The 27,039-nt window shown below is 34.1% G+C and overlaps 4 protein-coding genes across 4 annotated transcripts; 2 read left to right on the forward strand and 2 right to left on the reverse strand.

Annotated features, from left to right (window-relative positions):
• Positions 1-3,495: 3,495 nt before the first annotated feature.
• On the forward strand, positions 3,496-4,420 carry LOC132060761 (glycine-rich protein-like). Its single transcript, XM_059453697.1, has 2 exons — positions 3,496-3,586; positions 4,182-4,420. Exons 1-2 carry the CDS (start codon positions 3,496-3,498, stop codon positions 4,418-4,420), a joined length of 330 nt encoding a protein of 109 aa, XP_059309680.1.
• A 954-nt stretch (positions 4,421-5,374) lies between these two features.
• LOC132051266 (peptidyl-prolyl cis-trans isomerase FKBP62-like) lies at positions 5,375-10,866 on the reverse strand. The gene is made up of 13 exons (XM_059442501.1): positions 10,544-10,866; positions 9,762-9,848; positions 9,268-9,528; positions 9,096-9,170; positions 8,689-8,769; positions 8,420-8,614; positions 8,213-8,302; positions 7,925-8,100; positions 7,448-7,570; positions 6,961-7,235; positions 6,630-6,750; positions 6,499-6,541; positions 5,375-5,792 (listed from the first exon to the last, which is right to left on the reverse strand). The coding sequence occupies exons 1-13, from the start codon at positions 10,749-10,751 to the stop codon at positions 5,647-5,649; spliced, it is 1,881 nt and encodes a 626-aa protein (XP_059298484.1). The 5' UTR covers positions 10,752-10,866; the 3' UTR covers positions 5,375-5,646.
• A 1,941-nt stretch (positions 10,867-12,807) lies between these two features.
• Positions 12,808-21,990, forward strand: LOC132051426 (protein transport protein SEC23 B-like). Its single transcript, XM_059442531.1, has 12 exons — positions 12,808-13,677; positions 14,228-14,401; positions 15,870-16,031; positions 16,258-16,400; positions 18,036-18,111; positions 18,215-18,387; positions 18,479-18,560; positions 19,473-19,550; positions 20,250-20,411; positions 20,495-20,758; positions 20,875-20,979; positions 21,381-21,990. Exons 1-12 carry the CDS (start codon positions 12,973-12,975, stop codon positions 21,528-21,530), a joined length of 2,274 nt encoding a protein of 757 aa, XP_059298514.1. The 5' UTR covers positions 12,808-12,972; the 3' UTR covers positions 21,531-21,990.
• Positions 21,991-22,530: 540 nt separating this feature from the next.
• LOC132051499 (5-OH-xanthotoxin synthase-like) lies at positions 22,531-24,725 on the reverse strand. Its single transcript, XM_059442649.1, has 2 exons — positions 23,813-24,725; positions 22,531-23,302 (listed from the first exon to the last, which is right to left on the reverse strand). The coding sequence occupies exons 1-2, from the start codon at positions 24,695-24,697 to the stop codon at positions 22,682-22,684; spliced, it is 1,506 nt and encodes a 501-aa protein (XP_059298632.1). The 5' UTR covers positions 24,698-24,725; the 3' UTR covers positions 22,531-22,681.
• Positions 24,726-27,039: the final 2,314 nt, after the last annotated feature.

The following is a 27,039-nucleotide window of genomic DNA, read 5'->3' on the forward strand; positions in this document are numbered from 1 at the left end:
CTGCAAAAACTTGCCTGAAAGGAAATGCGTTGTTATTTCTTATGTCACTATTTAGATTTCTACAACTAACAAAAGGCGAGAGAGATTAAAAAATAAAAGTGCATATATGCGTAGTTCACAAGGAGTAGGACAACTTCCTGTTTTCAGCCATCACAGTCCCACTTGAAAAATGAAGCTTCAGACAGGAATTTTGCTAAGGTAGTACAATATTTATCCAGTGGTTTAACAAAAAATCAGGGAATGAGAATATAATTTACATGCCCTACTCCAAGGCCTAGAGCTTGTTGCTTGGCTTGGTCTTCAAGTTCAAGCATAACTTGTAATTAAGTTGGAGCTAGCGTCACCATTCTGTTGATCTTGATCTCTAATCGAAGTACACCAATATTAGATCATCTATGAGAGTTAGAACCTAGTATAAAAGAAGATACGTTAGAAACAAAAATTACAGTCACTGCAACATTGAGTAGCAACAACCAGCAAGGACACATTCTTATCACTGAGAAAAACGAAGCCTAATACTCGCCTTACAATGGTACTGTGTACTCCACTATGAAAATAACTTCATATATACTAAAATAAATAGACAATATAAGAAATAAAAAAAAACTATAATCTACTGAAAAGCACCTTTTTCATATACATTGGTTACTCAAAAGCTCTGTGCTAATTCCTTGCAAATGGCTCATCCACCCACCAGCGAGTAGAATCTTCAATTCTGTGATTTCTGTATTGTTTCATGCAACAAAGACAAAAGTACATGTATACCGAATGATTAAACATACAAAACATTACAGAGATTTGCAAGCGATGTTATATTCAATTACCGATATTAATAAAACAGAAAAAACATAACAAAAAAATTCATATCACTTGATAAAAACAAGTTAAAGTGTGGATAAGCATGAAGAGAACAATCATAGAGCCATATGAACAGTGCCAAACAGTTGTCAATCTGAGAGCTAATCGGCTACCAAAGCATGAAAATCAATTCGTCACAATGAGAAAAACCAAATTCACAACAATTCGTTCCAAACAGAACTATCAAATTTTCTAACCTGTATCCTAAACTCATGATATAGCTAACATCTAGCCCTCTCAACAGGCAAAACAGGTGAGGAAAGTTCCTGTTAGAGATTAACCTGTCAACTTATTATAGTTAACTGAATAAATGAAGTAAAAATATATAGTCTTTTCAGGTAACCATAGTTAAGTGAGAAACGTTGATATACAAACAAATGTTAATGCATTTATTTATTCTAGACTTCTGGTTCGAGTACGTTAATAGTGTTCCTAAATTAACTATTGTGTATTTAGACACTTAAAAAGAGATCCATATGATCACAAGAACTTGAAATGATCATGTATTTCGGCCATAGATGATGAAGAAGTCGCATTCGAGAATTAAATTAACATCACTGGTAACCAATTTACAGAAAAGATATTAATCAGTTGCAAAATCATGTAAAAAAAAAAAAAAAGGAACTTAATGAATCTAATTGATCAAAAACAATAACATCTACTCCCTCCGTCTCCGTCCCAAAAAGATTGTCTTAATTTAATTTGGCACAGAGTTTAAGAAATAAAAGAAGACTTTTAAAATTTATTGTTTAAAACAAGCTTTAATATTTGTGTGACTGTAAAATGTGTGTGGCTGTAAAATATTTTTAAATATAGAAATGTGTCAATTTTTTTATGACAAACTAATAAAAAAAGTAAGATAATCTTTTTGGTACGAAGGGAGTAATAAAATTACCGGTATCGCCGATGATGATAGACTTGAAGAGATAGTTGTACGACAGAGTTCTCCGGAATGATGTTGGCAAGAAATAGGAAGAAGATTAGGAAGATCATAGTGAATTAAGGGAGACTTGGTAAAGGCAAAGGGTGTTTTTAATTGTAAAGCGGTACAAGAGGCGAAATAGCGTTTTATTGGCCGGGCCTTATTGGTTTTGTGTGAATAAATTGGAATTATTTGTCAAAAAAATTGTAAAAAAAGATAAATAAATAAGTTTCCTCCGTTTTAGTTGCGTCACGACCGGGCCTAAGTCCTGCAATTATATTTTTCTATAGATGTATATTTTCTCGGTTCAATTTATGGGAAGGTGTTTGACTGAGAATGTAATTTAAGAATGAAAGAAAGATTTTTGAAGTTTGTGGTCTAAAACATGTCATAATTATTTGTGTGACTATAAATCATATTGTCAAATGTAAATAGAAAGTTTAAAGTTAAATTATTTATAAATATAGAAAAGGGTTATTCTTTTTTAAACTGACTAAAATGCAAAAGAGTATCACATAAATTGGGATAGAGGCAGTATTAAACTAGTGGTGTCAAAAGGATAAAATTTACAAATAACCCACGTTTCATTGAAATAGCAGCCATCAGTATGGAGTTTTAAATTCCACACGTGAAAGTCCACGATAATGCCATGGAGTTTCACCTATGGAATTTAAAATTACATAACAATGATTATTTTTTAATTACATGATTAAAAAGTGGTTAGGCCGCACTATATATTACCACTGTCATATGCGTATGTTGAGCTAAATTTCAACGGGTTAAAGTGGTGAGGCAATAAATATGACATCAGTTGAGTTGGGTCAAGATGGGTTAAACAATGGCTAATAGCCCAATCCGCCTTACTCTTACCAAATTTTAGTTTTCTTGTTTGTTTATAATAATATTTTAAGTACCGAATAAAACCTTTTTTTCTTTAATATGATTATATATAACATATCAAATAAAAAAAGTTTAGATATTATTACAGGGTTTTTCATGTGCAAATTTGGCTACAAATTTAGCCCAAATCAACCTAAATTTAAATAGATTGAATTAGGCGAGTCAAAATAGGTTAAGTTAATAAATGAGCATGACATTAACATGTCCAAACTTAGGTGGATTGGGTGCTGATGTTTTAATTTTAGTCGCTAATTTTGTCACTCCTATGTATATTGTATATTGTATAATATGAGAATATGTGTGTATAACATGCAATAAGGGAGCTAGGTATAAGTAAGAGGTTCAATTGAATACCTTTGTTGGAGATTATACTGCACAATAAGTCAAAATTATTTTATTTTTGTTTACATATAAACTGTTGAATCTCTTCAATATAAGTGAAGAATTTTTTTACATACAAACTGTTTTTTGGTGTATAGTAGAAGAGTGAGCGTCATGCATGACGGAAGAAGACTGGCAATTACTGAAGTCAATAGTATCTTACAATCCAATTAGGAATTCAGCACACACTGTATGGAAGTGGGGACTCTAAAATGCAGAAGCCTTTAATTTGGTGCAAAATCTCAGTGCCAAAATCAGAAAACAAAAATTTAAATGACAAGTCCCATACTTCTATTCACGTGAAATCTTCATGGCCAGCAATTGTTTGCCCATTAAATAAGAATATTTTGGTCTATAAATAGTATGGAGGTTCACTTCCTTTGATCCATCACACTCATTTAGAAAGTTAAGTGCATTGCTAAATATTTTTCAAAATGGCTTCAACAAAAAATTTGGTTCTTTTAGGTCTTCTCATTGCTCTTGTCCTTCTTGTTTCCACCCAAGTGGGAGCTTCATCTGCTCAAAGTAAGTTATAATTTATTTTTCTTTTGGGTTGAATAGCTATATATGTAATGTTAACCCTCTTTTTGGTTTAAGAAGTTCTTGCAATTATTTCCATAAATGTCGTGTTTAAAAATAATATGACTGATTACTAAGTTATTTGTCCAATATTTAGTTGAAGTTGCGAAGAAAAAACTATTTAATTTGAAGTTAAGCTGCATTTTTATTGAAATACTTCATAAACGAGTTTTTCAATAGCTCATCAGTATTTGCAAATATAAATTGATGGCCAAACGAATATTTGCTACAACAACAAAAATAGCTACGAAATTCATTGCTAATATGTCACTAAATAACCTGTAGCTAACATGATTTTTTGGCAATCTGTCGCTGATAAATGACCAATTTATGTTGTTTAGCAACAAAAGTTATGGGTCGCTAATTTCTTTTTTTTTTTTTTTTGTTGTAGTAAACTTCATTATTTGCAATTGTTAAAATACTAATAATGGCCAAATGGGAAGTAGTTTTGAAGTAATAATTTCAAAGAAAACTCATAACATACCATAAAATCATTAAGTTTAAATTTTGAATTTATCTACTGCAACATTCTTAAACGAAGAAACCAAACCAAGGCAGTTTGGCGATGTCCATGAGGCGCAGTATGGAGGAGGTGGATACCCAGGCAATGGCCGCGGTGGGGGCTACCCTGGACGTGGTGGTGGACGTAACGGATATCCGTGGAGAGGTTGCAGATATGGTTGTTGCCGTGGGTACCGCAATGGACGGGGATGTGCTAGGTGTTGTGCCACTGCTCGTGAAGCTCCTGATGCTCTATTTCAAGATGATATCAAGAATTGATCATAATTCACTTTCATTTTGTCCTAAAATGTTGCTTAATTTCCTTTTAAGAAATATGGCATGCTGTTTTCATTGGACTCATACTCATGTTTGCGTTCCATTGATTGACCTTGCCGATGCTTGAATAAATCACTATTATCTAGTGAGTCTGTATTTTTCTCACTTTTTGAGGATGTCATTATTGTGTGCGCAATTTGGAGTTTTACACTAGTGAAGTTGTCCACCAATTATTTGTCACTGTTATGACTTTAATTCTAAAAGTTTCAAATTTATTTTCATAGAAAATTAAAATAGATCTTGAGTCTAATTTAAATCCAAAAAAATAATACTTATTGAGGTGTCGGCTGGCCAATGTCATATAAGGAAACTAAGAATGCCATCCACTTCCGATGTGGGTCGGACTACTAATACCCCCGCACGCCCAACATAGGACATTTGATATGTGTTGAAAATATAATATTGGAGCCCAATAACAGATAAATTAAGAATGAAATAAGTTTGTCCCGGATACCATAAAGAGAAGTGAACCTTGTCGCTATAACATGTTTATAAGCCACAATGGCATGACTTTGTACCAACAAAGTATAGTTTATAACAATAATATGTATTTTTTTGTTGCGATAAGCTTAACTTTTGGCAATAACATTGTTTCGCCTATACTTTTCCATCAAAGGTTATTGCAACGGCAATTTTTATTGTCGTGAAAAATACTTTTGTCAACAAAATTCAATATATGATAATAAAATTATTGTTGGCAACTGTCTTTTAACCTCAAAAGCTATAATACATGAGGTAAGGATTATTCATGACTATATTAGTAGACGTATTATTCGATCCACATGGACTACAAACATCCAATTATGTTATTTCTAGAAGAAATGTCAGTTATTTTTTTTTAACTTCAGAATTAAATCAATTAACTAAGATAAGAAATAATGTGGTTTAATATTGTGCTGAAAAACACTTTTGACTCTTTTATTGAATACCTGCTACAAGCCAATATAAATACAAGATAACTCCATCCACCGATGACTAGTTCAAGGAGTTTTCACAATTGAAATGTTAACATTTTGCTTCAACTGACGCTTATTATAATTCACTTTACTGGCAAAGCAACACAAATTCTGTTCTTTTTCACCATTTACCTTACCATTGATCACTACTATAAACCCAAATTATGAAAACTTGTTCTTCCTTCGTTAATTTTTGTCATCTCAATGTTAGCCTTAATGAGTTTCTGCAACTCGGGTTGAAACTAAACGAGTAGACAGTCGCCTGAAACCCGCCATAACAGCCAACACCATAGCAGCCCAGCAAGAATTTGCCTTTGCTTGAATGCTTGATATTGTTTTAAGCTTTGCACCACCTTTATTTAAAATACAAACATTGTGTATAAACATCACTAAAAGGTACAAAGATGACTAAAAGCATATACTTCATGGATTTGATTGTCGACCTAATTATCTTTCCACCATCTTTTAATGAAAGAGTTCTGCTTTGACAAGTATTTTAGACTGACTTTTAGGTTCTACACATTGTTAGTGTAATAATATTAATTTGTTCGTAAGGTAAATATAAGTAAATCTCAACAATAAACATTAACTGGCAACACAGTACCTAACTTACTATCACATATTAAACTACATTGATAGAGTAAAAAAAAAACAAATTCACTACATTGATAGAGTAAAAAAAATTCAATTTAACTTGAATCCTTGTTTAATATTACGCGCGCGCCCTTGAGTCTCGAAGGTATTATGTAACACTACAATAGCATTAACTTGACAAAAAACAAACAACATATGAAATACATGAACAAGATAGGTTCTTATTATGTATTTCACACACTAAAATGTTGTTCATTCACAAGTACAACCAAGTCCAATCACTGCAAGACAGTACACATATTTTTATGAAACTGCACACTGAAACAGACTCCAGCCCAGAAAACAAGAGATCTTATAGACACTACAGAATTAAGTGATCAGTTCTTTTTTCTTCATATTTTCTTCTTTCGGTGGCAATTAGGAGTGGGATGAAAGTTTAAAAGCTATGTTAAGCACTTGACTAAGCCTTACTATCTATGATCATTGGTGCTGCCTCATTTTTTGCTCCTCCACTCTGCATTTCGAATTAAAAAAAGAATCAGCATGACTATAAATTAACTATTTTAATTGCTCAAAAACCATAGCGACACTTGTCAACTTACTGCTGATTTCGCTTGCTCTATTTTGTTCATCTTTGCAAAAATGTTGCCATAAAATTGTGCATCCTTCTTGTTGTACTCCTTAATCTTTTCTTTCAACACTTTGTACTCTAGCTTCACATCCCTGATGCGCACAACAACAAATGATTTAAATCAGTTTAGACTGAAAATTACATTTTGCTACGAGAAAAAAAAAAAAAAAAAAAAAAAACTATGTTGCTCGTACTCCTCAAAAATATCTGTGCACAGGTCAGCCAATTTTTTTGGGAGGATGCGAGCAACATAGAGGGGGGGAAAAGAAAAAAAAAGGACAAAAAACCCCCCAATCTTTTACCTGTTATCTGGATCGATTTCAAGTGCTTTCTTGATATCAAGTTCTGCCAAGTCCAAATCGACGAGTTGTATGTAAGCTTGAGCCCTTCTGTATAGAGCCTTGACATTTTTACTGTCAATCTCTAAGACTTTAGTACAGAGTTTTTCTGCCTCTTTGTATTCCTTCAATTTCAGCTTGCACGCGGCATTGTTCAAATTGCAACTAACTTTTAGCAGTTTAGCCTGCTCCTTCTCGTCGTCATTGAAGGAGGAATCATATTCGATAAAGCTCACAGCCTGAGCAGAATAAAGCAGCATAGTAAAATTTAAGTCGATAACTATTAAGTAACCCCTAATAAAAGCACATAAGAGACCTAATGATGTAACTTATCCAAATAAGTCTCAAAATTGTTTTTTTTTTTTGTCATACTGAAGTAGGTGAGTACTTCCCACTATTGCAGTAAAGTCACAACACTAATTTTTGTCAACTTCAATTAAAAATACTATACCTTTTCATATCTCTTAGATGCTCTCACATATTTTCCTGCCTTGAACAATACATTTCCTTGCTCCTTTTTCTTTCCAGCAGCTTCAATTTTCTCCTGAGTATTCATATCCCAGGATTCCTTCTCCTGCAGTTAAAGTTATTTGATCATTATTTATTTCAGAAATTTTTGCTGGCCGTCCCTTTTTGGGGCAATTGTTTGGTAAATGACCCTCTTTTTATATCTCTCGCAACTTATGAACCTTTTTGGCTAAGGTCTAAAAATCTCTTTTGAGCAAACTAAAAAATCTTACAAGAAAACATTCCCCAATCTAAAATTTTGTAATGGTAGACGACTAACTAATGATTTGTCAATCCCAAGGGTCACATCTGCAAAACTTTTTACGATAAGGACAAAATCTAAATGGTGACCTAAAATAGGGGCATCACATTTGTCACTTGCTTAAGTTAAGGAAAACAAAGAAAGTTCAAGACCACCAACCTTCACAAATGAGACCATCTCAACTTCATAGTACACGATCGAATTGCCAGGAACAACAGCTAATTCTTGAGGAGTGTCAGATGCACCAAATGCATACTCTGGTTGAATTATTATCACAGCAATTTCCCCTTTCTTCATTTTTTTCACTGCTTTATCTAGTCCATCGATTACTTGTTCTGCATAAAGAATTCAACTGAAGTCAGAAGATATGGTAGTTGTAGATAGAAAAAAAGTATTAGAGAAAATTTACCACATGATCTTGCATAATCAGTGGCAAAAAGACTTTACCTTCATCTATCTTAAACTCAAACAGCTCCTCATCATCGTGGCCTTTCTTCACAAAAACAGTTCCATCCTGCAGCTTTCCCGTTAATTTCACTGCAGACAAAGAAGAAGCGAATTAATACAGAAGGATAATTGTAAGTCTCCATCTAGATCAATGATCAATAAGTAATTACTCTTGAGTTTTATAATTTGTTTCTGTTTTTTACTTACCTTTTACGAGGGCACCATCGTTTGGGCGCTCATATCCCTCTCCTTCCTTCAAAATCTTCTTTAAAACCTTCTTGTCATTTGTTACTTCTGAGACATTCTTCCAAGAAATCAATTCAAGATTTATGTGAAGGGCGGCATTTGGCGGGACACCACCTTCGTCTCCATTTGCTGCCTTACCCGTCTCTCCAAATGCATCTGCAAAACATCAGTTAGCATTCACATAAAAGAATATTTTGGAACATATTTAGAGCACAAAGAGCTGAACTTACATTGTGGCTTCACACTCAGTAGAACTTTCTCTCCTTTCTTCATCGTCTTAACAGCCTTCGACAAAGCAGGACAGAAATAGCCTACACAGAAAACACCACATCAATGTTATTAACTTTACTTAGGGAAGGAGACTAAAAAGAGCCTAAAAAGTTATGCGTTGCTCACTCTCCAAAAATGTTGTCGTACCCGTGTTGAATCCTCCAAAAATGCGATACTTTTGGAGGATCCAACACACATTCATCGACACTTTTGAAGAGTCTGAGCAACATAGCTAAAAAGAATGAAAAGAAATGTTGCTGCACGCGTGTTGGATCCTCCAAAAAATGTGCTACTTTTGAAAGATTCGACACGCATCTGACATTTTTGAAGAGTCAAGCAACATAGCTAAAAAGGAATGAAAAGTTACCATCTTGCACAGTAAATTCTACTCCATCAGATTTTGACACAAGCGTTCCATCATCAAGACGAGCCTCATATTTAACTGCAATCAAGACACCAACAAACGAAATCACATCAACTCTAAGGTTCTGGAGAAGAAAAACCACAACGGGACCGAGAAATTTCAATAGTCTACTAACCAAACACTTCATCAAGATCTTTAGGATTCTGCCATCCTTCTCCTTCGACAAGTACTTTCTTGAATATTCCGCCATCTTTGCATATGTCTTTAACACTAATCCAAGATAACAATTCCACCTCAAATTGTAAAGTGGCGTTCGGAGGTATAGTAGGAGGAGATCCAGATTCACCATATGCCATTTCTGGAGGTATAGTGAACAAAGCTTTCTCCCCTTTTTTCATTGTCTTTATACCTTCATCCCACCCTTTAATCACTTGTCCTATAACAATACAAACGATCCAATAAATCTCAAATCACACATATCCAAACTCAACATATAGGGATCACTATCTATACTTTAAAGAATGCTAAATCAACAATATATCCACAGTAAGAATATGAACATGCCATAGGTTGTCTTCTAAAACTACCAACGTCACTGGAACTTTTGGATTTTCATAAATTTAAGACTAACAAGATTAGAAATATAATGAACCTTGGATTAAGATTTACCTTGGCCAAGCTGAAACTTGAATGGGGTGCCACGATCACGGCTTGAATCAAATTGAGTGCCATCAAGCAATGTACCCACGTAATGAACTGTAAACAACAGTAGCAAATTGTTAAATCAAACATAATTTTCATCCAAACTAAGGCCAAAACTTGCATAATTCTATCATTCAAAGCACCCATTCATTACAACAACAACGACACCTCAATCCCAAACAAGTTAGGATCAGCTATGTGAATCCTTATCACATTGTTCCATTTAAGCTCATCTCAACCCAATATTATAGATTCATTGCCAATGAAAAAAATGGTTCTACAAATTTAAATCACCAATTGTATTTTTTTTAATAAAAAGCTCTTTTTTCGAAAAAAGATGCTAATCCAAACACAATTTCCATCCAAACTAAAGTAAAGCCAAAAACTTTCATAATTCTATCAATCAAAGCACCAATTAATACTACACCTCAATCCCAAACAAATTGGAGCAGGATATACAAATTGGGATCAAACTATATGAATCTTGATCATGTCAACTCCATTTGAGCACATCTCAAAGACAACATTGTAAGGCCAAAAACTTGCATAATTCTATCATTCAAACCACCATTACAACAAGTAGTACGCCTCAATCTCAAACAAATTGGGGTCGACTATATGAATCCTGATCATGCAGCTCCATTTAAACTCACCTCAAGCCAATATTATAAACTCATTGCCCAAGAAAAAAAAAATTGTTCTACTAATTCAAAACCAATTAAAAAGCTCATTAAAGGAAGTGAGCTCACCTTCAACTTCATCACCTTTACTAGGTTTCTCCCAACCTTCACCTTCTTTTAAGAGTTTCTTTTTAATCCCAGTTTTACCAATCTCTTTCTCTTCATCAACCTTCATAATCGGGTCGGGTACAGACAAATCATCCATACCCGTATCCATATCCATTTCTTCATCAACAGCATTGTTAGATGATACTGGAAACTCAAAATCCTCATCCATAGCTTCCTTCTTTACACTAAAAAACAACTTAAAGGTTATTCACAAATTGTTGTAAAAAAGGTAAAAAGATGGTTTTTTTCGCAAGCAAAATGCAGATTGAAGATATGGGGTTTTCAAGATTCTCACAAATTCTTGTAAAAAAAGGTAAAAAGACGGATTTTTTGCAAGCAAAATGTAGATTGAAGATGTGGGGTTTCCAAGATTTAATGAGAAATGCATAGCTGCTTGTGGGTTTATATTGAAGAGTGTGATTGCTTGTTGGGGTGGGTGGGTGGGTGGGTCTAGAGTGTTCTATGAGATGAACTTTTTTTTTTTTGCTAAAATTTTTGAAGAATCTGGAGAGTTCTAAGGAGTTCATCTATGGTGACTGATTAAAGTTTAAAGATGGTTCTAGAATTTCTAGAGGAACCATATGAATTAGTGTATTTGATTATGTAAATGAACGTGGTTTAATTATGAGATTAGATAATGTAAGTAAGGATTTTTTTTTTTTTTGAGGTTGTATTTCCATGAAGGAAATGGATCAGTCTGGAAAGAGAGGATATGGGCCCCACTAGTTCTAGGAAGAGGATGACTTTTTTACTTTTTCCTTTTCTTTTTTTTTCTTGAAAAGGTTGACTTATAAGTATTGACGATTTTATTTCAGGATTCGTGTTGACTTGATTTATCTATACTATACGCCTATACGGTTTAAATATGGATAAATACGAAATCCACGAAGGTTTCGTTTTATGAATGACAACAATAAAGCAAAGGGTCTATATTACAATTAAAACTTACAAAGTTAACCATTTTTGTATTTCTTATGAAATGAAATTTTTTGGAAATTTATTGATTTGATGCTGAAATTGCTAGTAAAATGGCACATAAAATAAAATTGTTATATGAGGATTATATCGTCAACACAACGAACTCATAAAGTTCTACGGAATTGCATACAATGGAAGTGCAATTTTCAACCATATGTAAAATTCCAAAACAACTTTACTCTTTTGAAACCCATAAAATTCTTTGCTTAGAGAATGAGAAGACTTTATGTGTTTTGAGTCTCATATAGAGATTTTTAAATCCCCATATACCAAGTAGTGATTCATAATTTTTATCCAACTGCCTATTTATCCAATCAAGGCCGCACATTCTAGTTCTAGTATGATACCTAATGATCTTGCACTAATCAGACAAAAGGCCTATGTTGTTCGGATTTTCTAAGAATATTGTCGCATCCAAGCATATCGATTTTGTCAAAATTACAACTTTTAGAAAATTCAACATGTATCGACAATTTTTTAAAAAGTCTGAATAACCTAGCAAGAAGCCAATTAAATCCGGCACTTGCTTTGATCAAGCCCCAAAAAAGTCCAGTTTTGTATACGCTCTACCAATCGTGCAAAATAGAAACAATTATAGTTATAGAGGCATATACAAATGACCTTATTCTAATATCTCATCGATATAAAGGGGGTTTTTCCTCTAGATGCAAGTGTGTGTTCCTACATATGCATTTCGTCATGAAATGAAATCAGCATTTAGACATGCGATGAGATAAAATCCCAAATCACCAAAAAATGTATGATTTTAAAAAAATTTAAATGTAAAACTTAACCCATAAGTTTATATTTTCTAAAAAAAGACTCATAAGTTGGTAGATTTTCTTAACAATTACTCCCACCAACCATTTACCAACCTCATTAACTTCTACCAAGAGTTATTTATGTGCATACCATGTGGGAGCTAGGATTATATTAAAGAGCTAGGATTATATTAAAGAATAATTATATTACTATTCATATTAAAATTTTCTTTTTATTGAATTAAAGTTTGATCAATTAATGTTGTATTTTTTAGAAAAATCTTCTAGTAACACTATGACTTACTCATTTAGTAAGATTGTATAAGACTTGAAAAAGTTTTGATAGATTTCACAACTTATAAAATTTTTATATCTATAAAAAAATACAACTTAAGAAATCTAAATTGTATGTTCAAATATGATTTCAAAGCTCCTAAATCCAAAAAAAAAAAGAAAAAAGAAAAAACATAAATAAAATAAGTTGGGTTTCTCGTTCACATCAAATCAGAAGGACAAGAATGATCATACAATATAGCAACACAGAATCACAATTCAAGATTCATTCGCATTAAACAAAATTCCCCAAATCTTGTCATTCTAACTAATCTCCTAAAAACTCCCCCAAAAACCCATCCAAAAAAAAAAAGAGTCATGGAAATGGCACAAACAGACCCTGAAGGCATTGATGGAATTCGTATGACCTGGAATTCTTGGCCAAGAACTAAAGTTGAATCTTCCAAAAACATAATCCCAATTGCTTCTTCAATTCACTTACTTCATCCTTCACCAAATCTACCTACTTTACCTTACACTCCCTTACGTTGTAAAACATGTTCTTCAATCTTAAACCCCTTTTGTCGTGTCGATTTTCAAGCCTTAATTTGGATCTGTCCCTTTTGTTTCCAACGTAACCATTTCCCTCAACATTACTCTGGTATATCAGAAACTAACGTCCCTGCTGAACTTTACCCTCAATTCACCACCATCCAATACGGGTCGGGTCAAAATCAGGTCTTGGGTGGTGGGTCGGGTCAGGTGTATGTGTTTGTGTTGGATACATGTATGTTGGAGGAGGAATTGGAGTATGCGAAATCGGGGTTGAAGAGGGCTATTGGGATGTTACCTGATTATGCTATGGTTGGGTTTATATCATATGGTACACAAGTGCAGGTACATGAACTCGGCTTTTCGGATATGTCCAAGGTTTATGTGTTTCGGGGTACGAAGGAGTTGAGTAAAGATGAAGTTTTGGATCAGTTAGGACTTGGTAGGAAGGGTGTTGTTGGTGGTGGAGCTAATCATGGTTTGAGTAGGTTCTTGTTGCCTGCTTCTGAGTGTGAGTATGCACTCGATTCGGTGAGTTAAAAATTATGTCTTTTTGATTATTTTGAGTGTTGTAGTTGTGGTAAATTTAGTGTTGATTTTGTTATTGTGTGTGAGTATACACTCGATTCGGTGAGTTTATTTGGTTAAAAATGATGTCTTTTTGATTGCTTTAAGGGGTCGTGTGGTTGGGTGTATAAGAATAGTGGTATTGAATATGGTGTATTAGTAATGCTAGGATTAGTTATGCTGGCATTATTTTATGTTGACCGTTTGGTTTTGTTGTATTAAATAGCATGCATTGCGTAATTTCTAAATAATACTGAATAGGGGTGTATAAGTATAAAATTAGTGCTGATATTGTTAATGCTATGGTTTACTATGTATAAGAATAGTACTGAATTGGGTGTATGTATAAGTAATACTGGTATTAGTTGTACCAGACTTAAATTTGCAACCAAACATTGTAATAAACTTAGTACCAGTATAATTCTACCTGATAGACCCTACCAAACGACCCTATAAGTGAGATAGTTGTGGTAAATTTAGTGTTGATTCTGTTCTTTTGTGTTGTTCTTTGTAGTTGTTAGAGGAATTGGATACGGATCAATGGCCGGTGCCACCTGGAAACAGGGCATCGCGATGCACCGGGGTGGCGTTGAGTGTGGCAGCTGGTTTGCTTGGTGCTTGTATGGCTGGTGCGGGTGCTCGGATTGTTGCATTAGTTGGGGGTCCTTGCACCGAAGGACCGGGAGCGGTGAGTTTTTGACTTTGTTTTCACTCTATTTTATACTTAGAGCTAGTTTGGCCAAGCTTCTGGGAAGGCAAAAGTGGTTATTATAGAGAACCGAGGCGTTTGGCAAAGCTTTTTAGAGATAAAATAAGCGGCTTTGAGTAGTATCAAAAGCTGTTTTTTGAGAAGCTAAAAAAGTTGTTTTTTGCGGTAAGCACTTTTGGAACCTTGGCCAAGCACAAATTCTTGCTTTAATGTTGGCAAAAACTCTTTTCAATTTGATTAGCCAAACACAAACTGCTAATCTTCAAAAGTACTTTTTTGAGAAACACTTCTGAGTAAAAGCACTTTTCAAAAGAAGCTGATTTTGAAAGGTTAGCCAAACGGCTATTAGTCATCTACGAACTTCCAATATCCTAAGAAGTCACAGGGGCATTTGCTTATCGACTGATGACATGATTGTGCACAATCTGATCATAGTTTTGAATTAATGTGGTGTATTTAATTTTGATTCATCTGGAAAAGGAAGGATTTTTAATTTCTCATGCTGCAAATCACTTCAAGGCAATCACTTCTAGCTCTCATCAGTGTTATCAAAAGCGCAAAAAAGCGCAAAAAAGCTCTAAGGTCAGCTGGGGCTTTAAGCACAAATAAAGCGTGGGCTTTAATGGAAAAAAGTGCAATGGTACAATAATACAAATATATATATGTTTAGTCCAAGATTAATAATAATAAGCATGAATAACAAATATATGGACAAAGAAATTGTAAAAATATTACAATAAAGTGAAATATCTATCATCTAGTGTCACCTCATCAAGAGAGGCTCATTGGCAAGGAAAAGAATGTCTTAGAGCCTTGATGACGACATTGAAGCGCACATAAAGCGAGGCGAAGCGCTCAACATGTTTTGAGCCTCGCTTCAGGGCTTAAGCGCGCCTTTTGATAACACTGGCTCTCATATAGCCACCAATAAACATTTTCACCAATCTTTGTCTTGTATTTCACGCACTGTTTAACGTTGTTCTCCCTGCATATCCACGGAGGAGAAGATTTGGCTCATCATTGTCCTTTGCAGTAAACCTCCTTAGCAGATGAGAGTCTCACTGCTCCTGATATTGTTTGCTACTCTCTTTTATTAGAGTAGCAATGGTATCTGAAAATTTGGGAATTTTTTTTTTGATAACCGATACTCAGGTCTTTTAAATAGGATTTCAACTTTTGGCCAACCAAATCACGCGAACAATACCTTCACTAAAGTTTCTATTCATTTTTCTCTCAAGAATAAGTTGGTATATAGGATATATCAGTGAGTTAAGAAGATGTGAAGCATAAGGTACTTCAACAGCAAGAACTCGATATGCTTATTTGTTTTGCTTTATGGGACTCCTTTTGCATGAGATTTAAACAATCAATTGGACTTGCCCCTATCTGAAGAAAGTTTGCCTAACCATGCTTCTTAAGCGATTTTATTTTTTGTTTGTTTTCTTAGATTGTGTCGAAAGATATATCCGAACCAGTTCGTTCTCATAAAGATCTTCACAAGGATGCTGCACCCTTTTTCAAAAAGGCCGTCCACTTCTATGAGGAACTTGCAAAGCAACTCGTCAGTCAGGGTCACATCTTAGATGTTTTTGCTTCAGCACTTGACCAGGTTTGTCTCGATCAGCCAATAGTCTCCATGAAATGTGTGTTGTTTGTCGTATAAGCTTTTGAAGCAAGATACTGGTGCATATGAAGCATTTTATCCTGGACAGTATTTAGTCATCTAGGTTTATTTGTTTATATGTTAAATGATTCAAAATATATAATAATGTGTAATCAGTTTTTACTTACACATTAATAAGAGATGTTATTCTTGACTAATATTGGTTTTTCAGGTTGGGGTTGCGGAGATGAAAGTAGCTATTGAAAAGACTGGAGGACTAGTCGTTCTTGCTGAAAGCTTTGGGCATTCTGTATTTAAAGATTCTTTCAAGCGTGTATTTGAAGATGGTGAACAGTCTCTTGGGCTTTGCTTCAAGTGAGCCTTTTGACATGTCATTCCTTTTCGTTCGTGTTAAAGGATTGTGATTTATCTAAGAGCCCGTTTGGATTGGCTTATAAGTTGCTTATAAGCTGTTTTCAGCTTTTTTGAGTGTTTGGCTGGCCAGCTTAAAGCCATTTTGTGCTTAAAATAAGCCCAAAAAAATAATTGGGCCCATTTGGCTTAGCTTATCTAAAGCAGCTTATAAGCTGAAAACAGCTTATAAGCCAAAAAAAATAAGTTAGGCTACCCCAACTTATTTTTTTTGGCTTATAAGCTGTTTCCAGCTTATAAGCTGCTTTTTTTAAGCCCAGCCAAACAGGCTCTAAGTATGGTAATAACTGTTGAAATATTTTCATAGATTTTTCCTTCTTCTAGCTAGGGCGCCGAACTGTTAAGGGGAATGGCATAGATGACTAAAATTGTTAATAACTCGAAAAAATATCTTTGGCAATGGCATAGATGACTAAAACTTAGCATCACAAATTTTAGGAATAAATAATATCAGAGAAGAGTATATATCAAGAATAACTATTGATGATGATATTCAGCACAAGTAGAAGACCTTGTATGATCGACTATTCCACCAACTAGCGTCTTGCCTGAGGATGGATGATCAGATCACTTTACCCCCAAAACACCACTATCGTCGTTTCCCATTATGCAGGGAGATCTGGAAAACTAATTTAGGACATTTGGTGAAAGGAACATGAAGAAATCAAGGGTTAGAATGAGAAGAGGGGGATAGAATGAAGCATGGATTGTTAAAATTGAAGATGAAATGGGGGACTTGCAGAAAAGAAATGGAGTGTATTGGTAAAGCCGAAAAGGTCCCTACTTTTAATGAACTATCAAGAAATAGTTAGGGCATTCAAGGAAACTAAAAAATGAAGAAAGTTCTACCCCAATTTGTATAGGTAACCGAATTTAAAAATCAAAATTCGTGGAAGTGGTATAGAATAATAATCGTAATGGAATTACTGCGAATATTTTTGAATGTTACCAAATATAAAGAGTTTCATATAACTTGGACATAAGTAATAAGAAGTAGTTTCTGCTTATCGTCGGCTTTCTTGAATTTTAGAAGTTTCTTGTTCATGTTTTGAGACAGCTTTTTCTATCCAAATGATGCACCTCACCTTGTTGCTAACCAAGCTCTTTGATTGGTATGAAAGATTTTTTTTTTTTTTTTAATCCTTTTTTGATCATCTTTTGGGACATATGATATGGAAGAGTTAATAATAGAAGAAGATTCCAAGGGCCTCAGGGTATTTTATTAATGTGTTATACGCTTGGCCTTCCTTTCTACCCTGTAACTTTGTATTCCTTATGATGCCCAAACAACGCATTATCCCCAATATTAAACTGCATAAGCCGCAAAATGCCCTTCCTATACTCTTTCCTTAAATAAAAACTGAAAAGGGATTTCCTTGGGGATAGGAGGGAGAGGGCAAACATCCATTAAGCAAGTGATTTCATATTTAGACTGTTGGTGAGATAAATATTTCATGTTATCTTGCTTGTACTCTGTTGAATAAGTGTTTTCTTAAAATGATCTCTCTACTGCTTGGATGTGCTTTATTCTTCCTTTAACAATTTGATCATGAATCTGATGCATTAATTTTGTTCTAGTGCTACATTAGAGATCAACTGCTCCAAGGATATTAAAATTCAAGGGATCATTGGTCCTTGCACATCTTTAGAGAAGGTTGGTTTACTTTATTTTTTCATATTCTCAGCAATAATAAATTGACCTAAAATTAGACGGCAAGGTGGAAAGCATTTTATACTGATCATGTAGTCTTATGCAGAAAGGGCCAGCTGTCTCCAGCACAGTTACTGGTGAGGGAAATACTACAGCTTGGAAGCTCTGTGGTCTTGACAAAAACACGTGCTTGACTGTTTTCTTTGATGTTACATCTAGTGAGAAGTCAGATCCTTCAGGCAATATAAATCCGCAATTGTACATACAGTTTCTTACAAGGTGCTTGGAAAATTTCAGCTCTATTTTTCTTATTGTTAAAGTAAGAAGATGTTATGGTGTAACTAAAAATTTTCTGGCTTTAACTGTGCAGTTATCAGAGCTCTGATGGGCAAACAAAACTACGAGTTACAACCATTACTAGGAGATGGCTTGATGCTGGTGTTGGCACTGAGGTTTGTAATGATGAGTTTTGATTTTATATTGTCATTTGTAATACAATGAAGTCTATTCTATTCTTTTTTTTATATAGCTCACAGATAGGAGTGGCAAACGGGCTGGTCGGATTGGATCGGATATGGACTGGTCGAAAACGCGTTAAACAAAAATGGATAAAATATCCGACCCTCCCTTATTTAACACGATTAAAAATTGGGTTAACTGTGGTTGGTTTCAGGAATAGTCAGGTCAGAACAAGGTTTCAGGAATAGTCAGGTCAGAACACAAGCTTAGACTCCCAGAAAGCAAAAACTCATGAAAAATAATAAGCAGACAAATGGGTATTGATAATATGGATATCCATAGTTGATCCATTTTTAAAAAGTCAGTTATCCAACCTATATTCAATGGGTCGGATTGGATGGTTACTTGTTTGTTTAACCATTTTGCCAGCCCTATTCACACATATTTTCCCAAGCGTAGAGAATGATATTAATTTTATTTGTATCTAATTTTATCCTTTATCTTAAATTTATCTTCTGACTAGTACTTCATGTGACAACGATAATTTTTCATGGGGAGTACGTTTCTGAATTGAAGAGCAGTATTGTTTGAAGTAGTAATCTCCCTTCTCCCGTATTATGCAACTGCATTTTCATTTTGAGATACCTAGAAATATTTTATACACTCTTATGAAACTTTTTCTCGATGTTTGTTCAGTCATCCTCATTATAGTTTCAGACTCCATCAATTAATGATAAGCTTTTCCAAGTTGTTATGTTGTATGTTTGTGTGAATTTCGTTCTCTGGAAACTATGTGTTTAAAAAGTCATTCTATTCCATTGACAAGTCTTTCTGGAAGGGCTTTCTTGAACTTTCTCGGGTGCATTCAAGTGTTAATACTGATGGTGCAATAAAAATGTTTGTAGGAATTAGTGCAAGGATTTGATCAGGAAGCTGCTGCCGTAGTAATGGCTAGATTGGCTTCTTATAAAATGGAGCTAGAGGTATCACCTTCGTTCAATATAAAATTAGTTCTGCTCAATATTATTTGCTCTACTTACTGAATTATATGTGGATGCTTACTAGTCAACTTTGTCTTTGTTGGACTTTTCAGTTTGTAAATAGTACAGTATCATTTTCTTGGACAAAAAAATACATTTATACTGCACCATGATGGCACGATCTTTACAAAAATGTAATGTTAGCACATGCATCATGCCTCCGAGAATTCTAGTCAGCTATCTAAACAAGTCGGTATTTCCATTTTATACCAATGTTTCAAAAGAAAAAAAAAATTGTATCTCAACAACAAACTCTCTATACTCTTAAATGTTCTCCTATTCATTTCCACTCACAATACACAAAAAGGTACAAATGGTAACCACGTCATCATTCGACCAAAATAATAAAGCAGCATGATGAGCTTGCATATGCGTCAAATAATGGAAGAATTTATTCCTAAATCCGTGTATGATATTAAGAGATTCAAGTTAGAGATGGTATGCTTCTAAAGTTTTTATGGACTGATCATACTCAACTCGTTCTCCTCTTTTTTGTTGGGTTGCATGAAGCATCTCGTTGAATCTGTCTACCTGGAGTTGCATCTCGTTGAATCTGTCTACCTGGAGTTGATACTATCTTTCATTTCTTGCTTTTCTAAATATTTAATTGCTAAATCCTGATTAACGGATTTCACTTTCCAGGAAGATTTTGATCCCACAAGGTGGCTAGATCGGAATCTGATTCGCCTGTGTGCCAGGTTTGGGGATTATAGGAAAGATGATCCCGCCTCTTTCACTTTGAATCCCAGTTTTTCATTGTTCCCTCAGTTCATGTTTCATTTACGGCGGTCACAATTTTTGCAAGTAATATAACCTGGCCTCTCTTTTTCATTCCTCAATATAATTTAACATTACGAATGTATGCCATTAATGTGTGGGCATCGCAGGTTTTCAATAATAGTCCTGATGAGACAGCATATTTCCGGATGCTGCTCTACCGAGAGAGTATAAGCAATGCTGTTGTCATGATTCAACCTACACTAATGGCATTTTCATTCAATTCACTGCCTTCTCCGGCTTTACTGGATGTGTCATCAATTTCTGCTGATCGCATTCTTTTGTTGGATTCGTACTTCAGCGTTGTCATATTCCATGGAATGACAATAGCTCAATGGAGAAACATGGGATACCAGAACCAGCCAGAACATCAGGTACAGTTTGTGCTAAAATTAATCTTGTGGAATATGTTATGGCTATGTTGGAATTCTTTTTACCATCATTTTTTGCTTGTCAAACAAGTTGATGTCTAATTTTCCTTTTCTTTCAGGCATTTGCACAGCTATTGCAAGTTCCTCATGACGAGGCCCAAGCACTTATCCATGAGAGGTTTCCTGTTCCTAGACTTGTAGTGTGTGATCAGCATGGTTCCCAGGTAAGCATTGTATTTGGGTTTTAAGGTTTTGTTGTTTTGTGCCACAGCAGCACACCCTGTTGTGGAGTATAATGGATCATAAGTTCCTCAAATTCTGAGATGCAAGGACAAATATTATTCAAATGCTAACTGAAGTATGGGTAGTTTCTGTAGGAATAACTAAATCCTAGTCTGATAGTTCTTCCAAAATGGTTTTCGCGCTATCTTTTTCTTCTGGTATGATGTGTCTTCTCTTTGGAAAAAAAATAAAAATAGAATGAGTTTCTGAAGGGGATAAAGTTGCATTTAACATAATTTTCTGGTGATTTATGTTTTTCTTGTTCTAATATCGAAAGTAAATTTTCGTCTTATAAAAACATATGGAAGGTAAAAATTCTGATATTTTCTCACATACTGAACAGGCAAGATTTCTTTTAGCAAAGTTGAACCCCTCAGCCACATACAATAACGCAAACGACATGGCAGCGGGATCAGATGTCATATTCACTGACGACGTAAGTCTCCAGATTTTCTTCGAGCATCTTCAGCGGCTGGCAGTGCAATCTTCTTGAGAAAGAAAAGAAATGAGATTTCTGCAGTTCAATTTACCCCAGCGAGAGTTCATCATCTCTACTGCCAACCTCTCGTCCTCGACAACAAAGACAATTTCTTTTCAATATCCATAGGGTGAGAGCTCCGAAGTGATATCGTTTGGGAGAATTAGTATTACAATTTGACATTATTTTGGATATGGAGAGGAAAATTTTGCTTCTTTTCGAAATAACAAAGGGGCACGGGACTATGTTTTTTTGGGTTATGTGTGAGGAGGTTATGTTTTTAAGTTATGCTTTTAGTTCTTGGCAGCAACTTCTTTCTTGTAAGAGTTGTGCTTCCATTTTTGTACTAAATAGCTTGTTGATTGTGTAGTTGATTGTAGTAAGGATTATAGAAAAGGGGGTCATTAGAACATGCTTACCTTGGGTGTCATATATAATTTAAAGTATGAATATACAGCTCTGGATTATTTGCTTCTCTCATGCAAGAAGTATATATAGATCTCTGAGGGCTACATGTGCGACATGTCAATGAAGCCAACATTGCAGCTGATATTTGTCTAAATACTGTTTGAGGCAATAATGTTACTATCCTCCTACTCCATTTTACTTCACCGCCTTCGGTTTTGCATGGTTACTATATTAATGACCCTTCAAATCAATTATTGAGAAGGATCACTTTTTGTAAGGACTCTCTCTCTCTCTCTCTCTCTCTCTCTCTCTCTCTATATATATATATATATATATATATATATATATATAATCTTCAGCAAAAAAAAAAAAAAAAAATAGAGAGAAGAAGAAGATTGTTGTGCCAATTCACTTCTATATGCTTCACTCTCTTAATTGTAAAATTTTAAGCGTTAGATACTACTCTTGTTGTTATCCGCTGTAAAATCGTCCTTTTATGAGTTTTAACTATTCGTTGGAAATTATATCAGATAGTTCTTGGTCAAAAGTTGAAACTTAGGGAAGGCGAATTTGGGATTAAAATACAACATTGAAAGACGATCCAGGATTTAGAGTCAGTACGTTCATTACGTGAATGATTTTATTATATTTTCACGCATTTTAAATGTATTTTACATGTGAAAACATAATTCAAGTGAAAAGTAATGAATTCATCTGGCCTCACATAGCTCACCCTAAATCCAACATATGAGGATGGTCTACAAGAATCTACAAATAATTCTTGGTAGCAGGCAAAGCTCATTTTTCTTATGCACGGTGATTCCAGGCCTAGTATCTGTACTAATATCCTCTTTTTTCATCCCAAAAGGCAACTCCCAATCAAATACATAAAGAAGATTTGCCAATGCAAGTTCCATGGATGCAACCCCAAGTGCAATTCCTGGACACCCTCTTCTTCCTGCTCCAAATGGAATTAACTCAAAGTCTTGTCCCTTGAAATCAATATTGTTCTTTAAGAATCTCTCGGGTATAAATTCTTCTGGATTTTCCCATATTTCAGGATCTCTTGCAATTGCCCATGAGTTAACATGAATAATAGTTCCTGGCTGAATTTCATACCCTTCTAGTGTAGATTTTCTCATTGATTCTCTTGGCAGTAGGAGTGGAACCGATGGATACAATCTAAAAGACTCCTTTATCACTGCTTTGAAATAGGGAAGATTTTGGATATCATCTTCATTCAAAATATTGTCTTTCTTTCCTACTGACTTTCTGATTTCTTCTTGAACTTTCTGCATGACTTTTGGGTTCTTCATCATGGCTGTCATTGCCCATACTATTGCAGCTGCACTAGTGTCTGATCCTGCAAGTAACACATTCTAAAAAAAAATTGACAGAGAAAGAAAATAAAAATTGTCAGTTCTTCTTAAAGTTTCAAGGGAATGCAAATCACATTTGTGCTACCTACCTACCTATGTAAATATACATACAATATAATGTATACATAAACATTCATACAACTATTATATATGCCTCAATCCTATCCCAGATCATCCATTTACGGTAATCCAATGCAATTTATTTTATTTCAAAAAAAGAAAAAGACTTTGACAAGGAAAATTAATGTCTCTATCATTAAAAGGTCATGATTTATATATTTTCGACATATAAATCTCGAACAAGACTAAAAGACCTTAGCAAACATTATACCTTAAATTGATGTGCTAGCTTTAATTAAAACTCCAATTGTACTATAACCTTGCTTATAGAATCGATCCCACACTTGGATTAAAATAAGGTTTACAATACGTTGTCAGCCAGTATAAAACTGAATAACTTATGATAAATGCTCACAATATCTAATATAGGTTTAAGACATAGGAGATTACCATGACAATTGCCTTTATATCCTCCAAAGTGAGATCAATTGGTGTTAATTTCTCCTTCTTCAATTGGAGCAAAAGATCAAGAATATCCCCTTCCATAGATTTTGGCCTATTAGGATTAAGATGCTGCTCAATAAGTTCTTCATAAAATTCATCCAAATCCTTAAAATTCTTCTCAAGTCTATTTCTCAATCCAGTAAGTTTATCAATCCAACCTAAATAAGGAAAAAAATCAGATACAAAGAAGCTAGTCAGCATTGTTGCAGATTCTTCTAAAAGAATATTGAACCTCCTCCTTTCATGTGCTTCTTCATCAAACCTAATACCAAAAGCAACTCTACAAATAATTGTAGTACTTAGTGCAATCATTAGATTGCTCAAATTGGTGATTTTTGAGGTATTAGCATGTTGAGATATTTTCTTAATCATTCTTGAGACTTCATCTTCACGCATTGGACTAAATAATTTTACTTTCTTGAGACTAAATAGATGAAGAACACTTATTTTTCTCATTTCTCTCCAATAATCATTGTAGCGTTGGAAGACTATGTCACGACCATTGTAAGACAATCTTTGCTGGCTAAGAGTAGAAGGTTTACTACAAAATACTAAATCTTGTGTTTTCCAAACTTCTTTTGCCAATTTTGCTGAAGAAACAACAACAATTGGAACAGAAGGAAGTTTCAATGAGAAGATTTTTCCATATTTTTTCGAAAGTTTCCAAAAATAGATATGAGGTGTTAAACTATCATATTGATGCAAATTTCCGATAAATGGCAAACCTAAAGGACCAGGTGGCAGTGTGTTTCTTCCACCCTTTTTGGCTTTAGAAAGATGGAAACTAAGAATGATAGAAATAAGGGCTACAAAGAGTAGAATGAGCATCATTGTGTTGTCTAATTGTGTAGTCACTTGATATATGTCTTATATATATAAATGTATGTTGTGTTATACGCTTCCTTTTTCTATTAAAGAGTTTATAACTTTTGTACACTGAAATCTAAAAGATTTTCTCGATTAATTCATCCGTTCAAACTTTTTTTTAGTTTGTTTAAAAAGGAACGCCTTTTAACTCTCTAATTTCAACATTATACATGGCTTTTTTAAGAGTAGAAGATTCAAAGTATATTTTGGTACATTAAATACATCTTTAATTTAAGACTACAAGATTCAAAAGTCTTCTTATTTTTTTGAACTCCACCTAATCAAACTAAGATACATAAAATGAACCGAGGAAATAATAACTATAAGTAACTATTCATAACAAGTAAAACTAATTACTTAGAAACTAAAACCGATAACCAGATGCAACATGTTAAATTAAACTAATAAGCGGAAGTTCTATATGCCATCAATGTATATCAGTTAAATCCTTCATTAATGAGTACGAAATGGAGGTCTCTCCAAGATAGATCCTCCCTCATGTGTGTAATTTACTACTATAATTAACATATTATTGCCATTTATTGGTAGGTGATTAATCTTTTAATTGGTACGTGTAACTTGAAGAAATGTTACAATTTATAGGTCATGTACATTACATTTATAAATTCACCTATCAATGACCAGATCCTGTTATAAGAGGGGATAAAAGTCTAGTAAAATTGGAGAGTTTTATTTTTTGCACAAAATTGGTGAAGGTAGTAAATGAGCTTGATATTTTGCAGAAAGTTGGTCAAGAATTAAAACCTTTTATATAAATACTATACTTCTCATAATTTTTCGTGTTGTACCATTTCAGATGAACCACATAAAGGGGCTTGGAAAATATGAAAGTGTAGTTTGAGCAGATATTAGTGAAATGATGGCAGTACCTATCAGTACTCAGATTAACTTTTACGCATATAAATCATATGTGATAGAGAAAATGACCTTTGTCCTCTAGCAATCAATATTGTCCGGTGTATTGTCCGGTGCATAGAGAATTGGATGGCTTCAGGAAACTTGAGAAAGAAGTGGACTCAAATCTCCATGAAATGTGTAGAATGTTTATCTTTCTCTGTTAAGAGCAGTGGCGGAAATGAGAAAATTTTAATAAGGTTGTTCAAAGGTTGACGAGTATATTTTTTTTCCGATGAATGAGTGCAACGAAATATGTTTAACATCATTCTTCACCCGCTTAAAATTTATAGGTCGTTTGATTTATGAGTTATTCGTGATAAATTTCATTCTTTAAAAACTCTTGGGTGATTATAAGATCAAATGACAATGAACAACAAACAACAACATACCCAATGTACATAATCCCACAAGTGGAGAACAACAAGGGGCATTCCGAGAGTGTTACAAAGCGAGAGATAACGACTAATTAACTTTCTTTGACAAAAAAAACAAAGAAAGAAAGAAAACAAAATTGGATAATTAAAATGTTCACAGAAGCAATTAAAAAAGAAAAGAGAACAAAATAAGTGGTAGCAAACTTGCTATTAGATCTCGTTGTCTTCTTTTTAGCAATACGTCTTCTTCTTTTTCAGGAAATGCAAAGGGAAGAAGAAAGACTAAAGGAGCTTCAATAGATGAGACCAACGTAACTCCAAACCAACATAGGAATAAATCAAATGCAAATCATAACTCAAATACAAATAAGTTTAGTCGGAACATGGAAGAAAATAAGTGCAAATACGAATCAACCAAGTAGCTTCAGACGTTGTTTGTATGTTTTTTTTTTTTTTTAAAAAAGAAGATGACCAGCGTTTGACGCAAGCTTTAAATCGTGACTTTTAGGTAAAATTGAACACTCTTTACCTCTAAGTTAGCTATCTCAATTATTTTAAGGGTGTCGAAAATTTAATTTATATCCAATTAACTATAATATCTAATCCATATACTAGTATCATTTTCCAGCCAAGGGTGTGCGGGTGACCACCCTTGGCCATGAGTGGCTCCGCCACTGGTTCAGAGCAGTAATTTAACAGAAAATTTAACAAAACTAATTTCTGTTTTAAGAGTCCAAAAAAACAGGAAAAAAAATGTTAAAGACAGAAATGTAAAAGAATCAGAATATTTTCGAGCCCACAAGTTTTTTGTGTGTCCTTAAGAAATATAATTCTCTCCCAGGATAGAACGTAGGTGTGGCAAAATGGGTAAAAAATATGGTTATTCACCTGACATACTCAAACCATTTAAAATGGGTCCAAGATGAGTCAATCCATATTATTCACTTAAAATATGGGTACTTTAATGAGTAAAATGGATAAAACCCACAACATATAAGGTGTGTTCGGTATGCC

Source organism: Lycium ferocissimum, chromosome 1 (assembly GCF_029784015.1).
Source record: "Lycium ferocissimum isolate CSIRO_LF1 chromosome 1, AGI_CSIRO_Lferr_CH_V1, whole genome shotgun sequence".
In the NCBI taxonomy this organism is placed as follows: Eukaryota; Viridiplantae; Streptophyta; class Magnoliopsida; order Solanales; family Solanaceae; genus Lycium; species Lycium ferocissimum.